We start from the raw sequence: 11,649 nt of genomic DNA, 5'->3' as shown, positions 1-11,649 counted from the left end.
GCCACCTGTTGGCAGCTCAGCTTGGGCGCAGCTCACTGGCCCATGTGGGAATCGAACTGGCGGCTCTGTTACTCAGAGCTCGCGCTCAACCAACTGAGCCACTTGGCTGGCCCTAAAACAGTTTTTCTGAAACAATCAAGTCAAAACTTGGTCCAAAAAATCAGGAGGAAGAAGAATTAACTGATAATGGTGAATTCAGGTATAAACTCTTGGTTTATGCTATAATAATAATTTTGCTGGCTTTGATTTTACTTATAGATAAGCCTTTCTGTATCAATTGGTATTAAAGAATCATCCTAAAAAATAAGCTTAGATTTTAAACTTCATTAGCATAATAGTATATTTTGACTTCTGAAAACGCTGACTTACTTTTACCACCTGGAAACTTAACATATTCCCTTTAAGAAACATGTTCAATAACTTAAAAAATAAGAACCCCATCTTAATATCCTTGCAACAGTACTTTAACTTTAAAGGAATCTTTAATTTCCCCTTCCCTTTTTTTAAGGGGGAAAAAAAAAACCTAACTTGTTTTGAAGAAGCATTTACTTGAAGTTCTTCAATTCAGGGTCTGCTTCAGTTTCCTTCTGGTAATAAAATTACATTGACCACATTATAAAAAAACAAAAAACGCAGATCTACTGGATCATAATGTCCTGGGGAGAGCCTGGTCACGTGAATTCTGAAAAATACACGATTCTGAATCATTGATTTAACCTCGCGTCCAGTAAGTTTGATGGGTTGCTTTCCTAAAGTTGGCTGCAGAAAATTCCCGGTCCTTAGCAACACTTTTGTGGTGAAGGGAGAGGGGGAAAGGAAAGCAGCTTTCTCGGGTTGAGCTGGTTCAGCACCGCGGCCGCATGCCGGCCCCTCCGAGCAGGCCGTCCGCCGCCGGGAGTTGGACGCGCCTCCGCGGCCGCGGGCTCCTCTACTCAACCCGCCCGCCGCCGCTTTCCGCCAGACGCGCAGTCAGCCAGTCAGGGGCGAGAAAGACAACGCCTCGGGCGGCTGCAGGGCTCCTTCAGCCACCAGTTCCGGGATCGGAAACAGCTGCTGAGTCAACTGTCGGAGACGTGGCAGTCTGCACCAGGATACATTTGCGTTTTCACTGATGACAGGTAGAAAATTTTCCCTCCTCTCCTTTAACCTTACTGTTGGTAACGGTCAATTTCTACTTTAAAGAAAGAAAAAAAAACCCTCTCAGAAACCGAGCCGAGAAGTTTGTAGTTTCTGCTGTTCCTCCTCTTAGTTTCCGCTTCTGGCCACGTGACGGGGCTTCAATGGGCCACACCCCCGCGACTTCCTTGCGGTCCGCGAACCGACACGTCACTCCTAGCTCCTCAACCAAACTGCCTCGAGCACGTTCTGGCCGCGCTCTTGCTCTCACTAGCGGGCTAATCACAGTTCGGCGGGAGGGGGAATTCCCGCCTCCTGGTGCTAAGTGATTTCTGTATTGTCCATTTAAGAAGTCGGAGGTAGGCTCTGTACACGCCTCTAGGTCTGACAGACAGCTCTGCAACCCTATCGTTCTCCCGAAGTGTCATGTTGGTTCTGAGCCAGCCAATGGGAAGCGGTCCAAGAGGCGAACCCGACCTCTGCCAGGGTTGTGTGCGCCGCTGAGCGGATGGCCGAGGGATCTGAGTGGATTCTTGGGAAACGCCGGTCAGGTGGGAAGGCCGTGGGATAGAACTTGACAATTAGCGGCAGGTGAGGCCCAGGGCGTTGGTGGGACTGAGGGAAGGGCCAGAGATGGGGCCCCAAAGGCGGGGTGGGGGAGGGGAGGCAGACAAGAGGGTGCAGAGGAGGGGGCGTGGGGCGTGGTTTGGGGGCTTCCTGGAGTGGAAAGGCGTGCATGTCGGGGATGCAGATTGCGCTTCGGCCCGGAGGGCGTGGGGAAGCTGGGATCCTGGGACAGGCTCTGGGGGAGGCGCTCGGGATGCTGAGGTGGCGGCGGGTGTACGCGGTGGCGGTGTCAGAGGTGTGGAGTCGTGTGACGGTGGGAGACAGGAGATGGGATCCGCAGGAGTGAGTGGAAGGGGTGGATGGGAGTGAAGGAGTGTGAGAGGGTGAGAAAGGGTGCAGACGAACGGAGGCGGGAAGGGGCGTCTAGGAAACTAGAACCAGGGTGGGACACGGGTGCCACGGCTTGCAGGCACAGTTGAGGGGGAGAACGGATGCTAAGTGTTTTAAGAAGTGTCTTTGCCCTTAATTGCTTGAGCGCTGTGCGAAAATGACCGGAGAGCACAATGAAAACTCCCTTAAGGTCCTGCCTTAAATTTCCAACTCCTGTACCCTGCTTTCAGGTAGAGGTTCTAGTGCGCTCCTTTCTTCTGCTTACTCTGCTAGGTGTTTGGCTCCTATCACCTCAGTGGTGTTAAGTATTCTGTTTCAGGTGTTCCAGAAAACAAATGTAAGCCCGAGGGATGTGACTGGATTATTGACTTCCTGGAGTTAGGTGTTTATTTTTTTATTGCAAGATAAGATTTTCCTTTGGGATTATAATTAAAAACATGGAAAACTCCTCTGTAAATTATGGAAAAGATGCTTGATTTCTCATTGGTGAGCTAGGAATGTACGATTTTTCAAGCCTTCCACCCAGTCCAGTGTTATTTCTTCCCCCTCCTTCCCTCTAGTACTACTGGGAAAAAGATCAGGAGGGGTGCAGGTTCCTTTTTTGTTTGTTTTCCTGAAGTCTTGAACAGTGTGGAGTGTTTTTTATTATTATATTCTTTATCACTTACCCTCGACCGACTCATGGTTTAAGCAGGCAGTATTATGTTAAACAGAAATGGCTGATCTCCTATGATAACTTAGTTCTAAGAAATCTTGTTCATCAAGTGATCGCGGTTCTGAATGGTTTACAGATGCTTCCCTCAACAGTTTATTTTAATTTAATTTTTCCCTGGAGCTTTACTTGGCTTCAGTAGGAAACTTTTTTTTTTCCCTTCCAGATTGTCATCTGGTTCCATGAGCTGTCTCTCGGATCAGTGGCTTTGAAAATCAGCAGTGTCAATTACAGAGATGCCTTGAGACAGCTGATTAGAAGCTGAGATAGATCTGGGCAGTAGTTGTAGTGTGATATATCTGATTGAAAGTGTAGTGATCTATGTATGTGTATCTCCCCCTCTTCTTGAGTGCATGACTAGACCTGCATTAGTGATCAGTCATGGTCTGCAATCACACTGAGGTTTGGAACAGAAGGCAGCTTATAGTCAGTCAGTTGAAGCTGAAATTTAGAGCTATAAATTGAGCTGTTTCAGTCATGACTTCTGTTTCACTAATTTCTACTTTCATTTCTGTACTCAGTATTCATTCCTTTGTTTCATACATTCCTGCCTTTTCTTTTCTTCAATGCTCTCTTTATCCATGTAATTATTTTTTTCTCTTTTTCCAATCTTTTCTATTTTCTTGCATCTCTTCCCCCCAGTTCGTTTTTTTCTATTCTTGTGTTTTCTCTTTACACCTGCTGTACCAAACTCTTGCCAGTTGTGCTTATCTTCTTGTTAGCTGTTAGGGAGTGGGAAACAGAATTATGGTGATAGAGTCTAATCATTCCTTTTTAGTCTTGACACATAGGCCTGACTTGTGCCTGCTTCCTTGCCAGTGGATCATAATTCAGGCAAGACTTGGGTATTAGTATTAGCCCTGACCCCCTCTGGTGTGTTCTCCAGCTCCTATTTCCCTTATGTTTCTCTACCACCATAAAATACGAAAATGGATTAGGTAAGTTGGTGTTCACTATCCTGTGGTCTTGATTTTTCCATTTTAGCTGTCATCTGTTGCCACCCCTTGATGTCAAGATGACTAAGCTGGGATTTTTGCGGTTGTCCTATGAGAAGCAGGACACACTTCTGAAGCTTCTTATTCTGTCAATGGCTGCTGTGTTATGTGAGTGTGCATGGGAACCTCTCTGTTTTGGGGGATGGAAAGGAGAAAATCTTGAAAAAAATCAAGAATGGCTTTCTTGCTCTTTTTAGCAGATTGTAATGTGTGTTCTGTTTACTGTTCTCCATCCGTATAATTGTATGAAGACAAAAATAAAAGAAACAAGGATTATAAAAGGACTGGGGATCATTTGGGAAAGAATGGGAAGCATGCTGTGCTAATTCTGTTTCCTCAAAGGGCTGAAAGAGATGCTGGGGACCCTGGGACGCTGAATTTCCAAAAGACAGTTTTCTTCAGTTTAGTTGCCTACCTTAGTATTTCTGAAAGTTTCTTCAGAACGTGACTGTGGGGTTTTTTTTAAGATATTTTAGCTCTGCATGAGTTATAAGTATGGTCTTGATTGCTGTACTTCTTAGTTTGCTCCAAAGTTAGGGTTAGTTGTGGGGAGGTCAACATATTTAAAAGATGTAAGTTGTGTGCAGTATTAGTAGACAAATGCATTGTTATTGGCATTGATAATAAGTAGTTAAATGTGTCCTGCCTAAGTGGAAAATGTAGGTGTCATTGTCAGGGAAAGTGAACTTCTTTTATTTCTTCTATGTGGGAGGGATGGATAAATTCTTTATTCAGGGATCATTTTATATTTCTGTGACTTCTGTGCTGGATAATACTGGTACCTCTATAATACTACTATCTATAATACTATTATTTTCCTGGTACATTACCATTAAAATATTGATTTTCTGATATTTGTAGCATTCTCCACTCGTCTCTTTGCTGTCTTGAGATTTGAAAGTGTCATCCATGAGTTTGATCCGTGAGTACCTTGGCTTGGTCTGGTATTTTCTTTGGGAAGCATGGGTTTCAGGTTCCTGGGTTTCACGTTCACATTCCAGTCAGCTCTTAGTGGTGGGGATGTACTTTCTGTACATTTAATTAGGGGGAAACCCTCAAGTTTTCCAAAGGAGATAATTGTCTTCTTTTGAAACAGTTTTGCTGGAATTAACCAAGCGAATCTTTTTTTTTTTTTTTCTTAATCCCCTTTTATTTTATTATTTATTTATTAGTTTCAGGTGTGCAAAACAATGTAATAGTTAGACATTTATACCCCTCATAAAGTGCAAGCCCCCCTCCCCCAAACCATTCATTAAAAAAATGAATTTTTTAAACCATGTCAGAGGCATTGCTGGTGTGCTTGCCACTTAAGATCACTTAAGATCTGGCTAGGTTAAAGCATTCTGGCTTCTCAGCTTGGTTAGCAGTTAGTGGTGCAGATTGAGGGAAAGGGGCCTGGTGTGTGTCTGAGGCTCTAAAGGAGATCACAAGTCATGAAGTTGAGGTCTGTGACTTTTTTTTTCTGTTTAACAATTTTTATGATAGAAGTTGGGCCTATCAGTTAAATTCTAAGACGTTGAGGAAAATTTAAAGCTATGAGTTTGATTAGGGATTTTGCTTATTAGATAAAAAAGATACAGATAAAAGACATTTACAGAGCATGCATTTTGTTCCAAGCGTTGTTTTGCAGATTATCTCTACAACCCTATGAGATGGAGATAGTACTTTTATCTCCTTTTTATAAACGAGACTGAAGCTGGGAGAGGCTATTTAAGGTTACACATTTAGTTAAGTGGAGGAGCCAAGATTTGACTCTAGGTTTGTCTGTCTCTAGACACTGAGTCACTGTGTTATAGTGCCTGAAGTTAAGGCTTAATTAAAAATTTGGAGAGCCAAAATCATAGGTTCTTGAAATATCATTGATGCCTTAAAAATAGTGTATTCAGACTATAGAGCATTAATTCAAAAGTTTAGTACCTGCATGTAGTTGCAAATTTGTCATTTTGTTTTGTGTAGACATTTGAAGGCATACAAATATTTTCTTTGGGACCCCCCAAATCAATTTATATTTTTTCTCATGAATGCAGAAACTTACCATGTCTGTTAAGGGTTTTTCTCAGACCCTCTCGCTGAGCAAGCATTGAGGCCAGATGGTCAGGGAAAGCAAGAGTATCTGCTCTGTAGTCATGGAGCTAGAAGGGACTGAAAAGATCATGTGATTTGACACTTCCTTTTGCAGAGCAGGAAATTGAGGCTCAAGGCCTGAGGTATGACCCTAGTCCAGACCTATTCCCACTAACTTAGAGTTCTTCCATCTCACTCTGCCTCTCCTACTGTTAGGTAAAGGACACACTTCTGACACATGCTGATTGCCTGTTATCCTCATCCCTTCTGTGTCTTTTTCACAGTTACCAAAATAACATTCATTAGCAATAAATGGAAGAAGAGAGATTTTTGCCATCTGCTACTTCTGTAGTTGCTAAAACTTGACTGACCAAGAAGGAAATAGGTTAGAGGAGTGGGCAGGAAAGATAGTTAATCATGATTATCATTTATAATAAACAGCTCCAGTTATTTATTTATTTTTTTAATTCATATTTATTTTTTGTGTTTAAAAAAATTTTTTTTTAAGTGAGAAACTTTTTTTTTTTTTTTTTAAAGATTTTTTATTGGGGAATTGGGGGGATGGGAACAGTGCTGGGGAGTTGGGGGAAGGGGAACAGACAAGTTGCTGTCGTTTTGTTCTTCAATCTAGTTGTGGAGGATGTTGCTTCACTGGCCCAAGTTGGCACCATCATTGCGCTCTTCTCTGGCGAGGCAGATCAGTCGCCGGCTTCTGGACGGCCGCTCACTGCGGCTGCTGGCCGCTCACGCTGGCTGCTGGCCACACACGGTAGCCCATGGCAATCCACTGCCACAGGGACTGCAGCCCACGCCGTCGCCGGCGACTCATGGCAGCCCAGCTCCAGGTTGAGCTGTTGTTCAGCATCTCAGCTGCGGAGGGCAGTGTCACTGGCCCTCATATGTGGGATCCGAACTGGGGCCCTCTGGCATCCCAAGCGAGTTCTTAACCATCGCGCCACTCGGCCGGCCCTAAGTGAGAAACTTTTAAGAGAAGGGGGTTACATAACTTGGACCTAAAGAATTATGTCTTTCCGTGAATAATGCTAGCATTTTATATAGAATATTTTTTATGTACATTTTTATGCTACTACGTAGGTGACATTCAGAACTATTTTAAATAATAACATGAATAGACCTTGTTACAAGTTTAAACACTCATTAAGAAGTCTGTTACGGAATGGGTTAAAAAATTTTCATCCCACGTATGGGATTAGCAATACTCATAACTTGAATTTACCCATGTGTTCTTGTTTGTGGTATGGAAATGTTCTTTTGTATGTTCCTGTCACTTGAAAAGAGTCAAATTTATTGGTGCCCACATTTCAGCTATACTGTCTTTTGGGTTCTTGAATTCTGTGACTGGTGGTGATGCCTGCTACGTGCCAGCCTGGTGAAGTACCCTGCTTGAGTGCTTCATTATAGTGTTAGGCTCCAGTTGTATTCCCTTATGAGAGAATAAGCAGTGCTGTAGTTGAGATAAGCATGGAGCTAGAAATGAGACTTACAGTAATGTAAAATGATTTTCATGCTTGGCATAATTTTGGGTACCAATTGGAATCATGATAAGTTCCTCAAAGGTGTAACCTGAGGAGCAAAATTCACTGCAAATTGGTGCAAGTATTTGAGTATGAAGAGGAGGCACAATCTTTTCTTTCTTGCTATAGGTACTTTAATTATCGGACTACCCGGTTCCTGGCTGAGGAGGGATTTTATAAATTCCATAACTGGTTTGATGACCGGGCTTGGTACCCTTTGGGCCGAATCATTGGAGGAACAATTTACCCAGGTGAGGGAAAGAGGATTTTTTTTTTTTTATAAACAGAAATAAGGTATTTGTATATTATGGAACAGTTTATTTCTAGTAGTATCTTCATTTTGTGACACTAGTAATTTCTTTTTTTTTTTTTTTTAAGATTTTATTGGGGGAGGGGAACAGCCAAGTTGTTGTCCTTCAATATTAGCTGTGTAGGGCGCAGCAAGCTCAGCTCCAGGTCCAGTTGCCATATGGCTGCCTCTTGGCAGCTTGTGGCCACTCAGCTCAAGGTGCTGTGTTCAATCTTAGTTGCGGGTGGGTGTAGCCACCATCCCATGCAGGAGTTGAACCACCAGCCTGGTTGTTAAGAGCGCATACTCTGTGAGCCACCCCAGTGGCAGCTCAGCTCAAGGTGCCGAATTCAGTCTTAGTTGCTGGTGGGCATAGCCCACCATCCCATGAACAGGCAACCTTATTGTTAGGAGCATGTGCTCTCACTAGCTGAGCCATCCTGCCACCTGTTAGCAGCTCAGCGGCAGGTCACTGGCCCATGTGGGAATTGAACCAGCGACCCTGTTGCTCATAGCTCACACTCTTAAGCAAGCTCTTAACCAACTGAGCAACTCAGCCGGCCCATGACACTAGTAATTTCATTCTGATTATAGATTCCTAAAAGTGCATCTTGCATAGACAGGAAAACATGTGTGGGAGTGTGTGGATAGGTGGTTTTTCATAGATTATGGACTTCTGATTGAATCCTTAGAAGAGGAATGTATAGGCCTACTGCAGAGGCTGTGTTAGTATTGCTGGTTGTTTGTCAAGACCTGTGTTGTCATTTTATTGATACTTCGATTTTCCCTTTTTCTTTCCCTTAAGTTCTTTACCCTAGGATAACCTAATGGAGTTTCTTCTTCCTGTTACAGGCTTAATGATCACCTCTGCTGCAATCTACCATGTACTCCATTTTTTCCACATCACCATCGACATTCGGAATGTCTGTGTGTTCCTGGCCCCTCTCTTCTCTTCCTTCACCACCATCGTCACGTACCACCTTACCAAAGAGCTCAAGGTGAAGGATCTGGGATGACAGGAGGCTTGGGAATGAATGTTGTTGAACCACTCTAGTAGATGCTAAAGGTTGGGGGCCTGAGCTTTAGCAGGGCAGGGAGCCAGAGGCTAAAGACAGCTTTTGTTGGGCCGAATTATTGGGCTCACTCCAGCCCCTCTCTAGAATGTGTAGATTCTTATCATTAACAGCTGTTTATTCATATAAGAAAACATTTGAAGGTCAAATGTAAATTGCTACATAAGGAAAAAAACATTTAAAATGCAAATTGTAAGGTTTAGATTTTGAAGTCCTCACAATCTAAGGGAGAGGAAAAAGGACGGGAAGTATTCTAAAGTGGTTAGTTCTTCTTACTGAAAATGGTCACCTAGCCATTATTTGTTGATTTTTAATTTTAAGAATTTATTTAAAAATTTTTAAACCACTTGGCTTTTGTTGTAGAGTCCATAATACTGACTCTCTTTCTAGGTTTTTGCATTGCTGACCCTGGCTCCGTGGAGGCTATTCTTAGTTTGTGGCTATGGTGTCAGGGAGATAACCTGAGAGGTGATAAACTAGTAGGAGGGTTTGGGAAACTTGAGTTTAGTTTGGAAACCTTTTCATTCTTCTCCTTGCTGCCCTTGTTTCAAATTTGACTTGTATCAACACACAAGTCCTTATTCTTTTGGGGTGTGGGTTATATATTGTTGCTTTTCTCTCCTGAGCTCACAGATTGCCTGGCAATACTTCAACTTTATTATCTAAGCTCCTGGCATCTTTAGTACAGATAGATTATCACCTATCTTTGTAGGCTTCTTAGCTCATATAGTAATTGTCTTCCTTAGCTTGTACTTGCATAGCTTTTGGTGGTGTGACTGGTGTTCCTGTGGTGTGCAGGTATTGTTAGGGATAGGGACTCAGAAGCCTGGGGATGCTCTAGCCAAACAGCCCGTTCTGGGGCGTGTCTGATGTCTGACAACTTACATGATTTGTCTGTCCTTGGCATATGTGTACTCAGTTTCAGACTTCGTATCATTGTGGGGGATTGGTGTAAAGTTTTTAGCTTTCTTGTGCTGTGACCATTTCTAGCGTTTATAGCATCACATTCACTTTTGAAAGTGTTGGACTGTTCTCTGGGCCCATTTTAAACGGAATGGACTAGTGGATCCTCTCTTCTCTCATAGATGTGTTGGTGTTAACTTCCTGTTACCCCTCTTTCCGTGCAGGATGCAGGGGCTGGACTTCTTGCTGCTGCCATGATTGCTGTAGTTCCTGGCTATATCTCCCGATCTGTGGCTGGCTCCTACGATAATGAAGGTCAGACTTAAAATGCTGAAGAGACTTTGTCCACTTCATTTTCCAATAGAACTTCATAAAGTGCAGTAGAATCTGGGTTCAAGTCTGTTGTTTAGCAGTAGCAAAAATGGTGTCTGGGCAAGCTTAGAAATGGGCAGGAAGGGAACTCAGACAAGTTCATATTCTCTCTCTGTCATCCCCTGTAGAAAAGAAGCTGGTGATTTTCCTTATATAAGGCGTTTGACTTATCTCTCTGGACTTATAAAAGTAGAGGTAATTTTTAGTGTTGCATGGTACTCTTGTTTTAACACCCATTTGCTTTATTTTCCTAGATAAGAGGAATGGGTGTTCTTAAAACCATAATGACTTCTGTTTACTTATTTTCAAGTCAACCTGTGTTTATTGAGTGTTACTGGGAAAACACAGTGTTATGTATTGTAAAGATAGATAATGAATCAAGTTATTTTGACTCATAATAAAGGAATTATAGAGATGGATAATGAATAAAATTATGTTGGCACATAATCTACCGTATTTCCCCATATATAAGATGCACCCTTTTTCGAAAAATTTGGGGTCTAAAAACTGGGTACGTCTTATACAGTGGTTGTAGGTGTTTTTTTTTACTTGCATTTCCTGCTTTTTTCGCGCTTGTTTTTGCACTCATACATCCACTGTATAAGATGCACCTAATTTTTAGACCCCAAATTTTTTGAAAAAAATGTGTGTCTTATACATGGGGAAATATGGCATTAAGGAAGATAAATACAATACAGACCTCTAAAAATAACTAATAACAGGCGGATAGTATTGTGTGCCATGAGAGAAGTAGGAACAAAGTACTTTGGGAATGTAGGAAAAGGAGACATTAATTCAGATTTTGGGGGGTCAGGGAAGGCTTTTTGGAAGTAGTTATGGTTGAACTGGACCCTGAAGTTGGGACTTCAAACAGGCCAATATTAAAGAGAGGGGCAATCAGGGCATAAGGACCAGTTTGAGGCAGGGTGCTACAGGATATCTTTAGGATTACAGTAGCAGGGAATTTAGTGCCTGGAAAGAATAGTAGTAATAATGGCCCACACTCACTGAGTGCTTGCTATATGCGAGGTACTGTTCTAAATGCTTACATGCAGTAATTAAATTTGTCTTCACAACACTTAGGAAGTAGATACTATTATGGACTCATTAGAAGAAACTGAGACAAAAGTAAAATAATTATACCATTAATTGGTAGTAGATCTGAGATATGGATCTAGGCAGCCTGCTCTAGAACAGTATTAAATATTGTGCCAGCATGGCCCTTTATTGACTTTTCATTGGTTCTTTCTGTAGGAATTGCCATCTTTTGCATGCTACTCACTTACTACATGTGGATCAAAGCAGTGAAGACTGGTTCCATCTATTGGGCAGCCAAGTGTGCCCTGGCTTATTTCTACATGGTAACTTTTCACTCCTTTCTTCCAGGAGTCTCTCTATCTGAATACCTACTGGGATCAACTGATGTAAACTAGAAATAGCTCTTGGGCTTTCAGATGCTTGCAGTGGAGGCTTGCAGTCTTTATTGTCTCTCTCTTTTTTTTTAAAATGTAAAGCATTTTATTTTATTTTTATTGGGGAATTGGGGGATGGGAACAGCGTTGGGGAATTGGGGGAAGGGGAACAGACAAGTTGCTGTCCTTTTGTTCTTCAGTCTAGCTGTGGAGGACGTTGC

General features: G+C 42.4%; 1 protein-coding gene across 2 annotated transcripts in view; it reads left to right on the top strand.

Moving 5' to 3' along the window:
• The first annotated feature begins 1,558 nt into the window (after positions 1-1,558).
• STT3A (STT3 oligosaccharyltransferase complex catalytic subunit A) overlaps positions 1,559-11,649 on the top strand; it is a 31,351-nt gene continuing 21,260 nt past the window's right edge. The window contains exons 1-7 of one of the 2 annotated variants that reach the window (XM_019658937.1): positions 1,559-1,667; positions 3,770-3,888; positions 4,642-4,702; positions 7,509-7,630; positions 8,521-8,666; positions 9,869-9,959; positions 11,271-11,377. In XM_019658937.1, coding sequence (XP_019514482.1) covers positions 3,801-3,888; positions 4,642-4,702; positions 7,509-7,630; positions 8,521-8,666; positions 9,869-9,959; positions 11,271-11,377 — 615 coding nt within the window. In that variant the 5' untranslated portion in view covers positions 1,559-1,667; positions 3,770-3,800. Of the gene's footprint in view, positions 1,708-3,769; positions 3,889-4,641; positions 4,703-7,508; positions 7,631-8,520; positions 8,667-9,868; positions 9,960-11,270; positions 11,378-11,649 lie in introns of both variants that reach the window. The other variant, XM_019658936.1, reaches the window with a different exon arrangement.

This window comes from Hipposideros armiger, unplaced genomic scaffold (genome assembly GCF_001890085.2).
Source record: "Hipposideros armiger isolate ML-2016 unplaced genomic scaffold, ASM189008v1 scaffold_291, whole genome shotgun sequence".
NCBI lineage: Eukaryota > Metazoa > Chordata > Mammalia > Chiroptera > Hipposideridae > Hipposideros > Hipposideros armiger.
The sequence above is the reverse complement of the archived record's forward strand: the minus strand, read 5'-3'. Positions and strand labels throughout refer to the sequence as shown.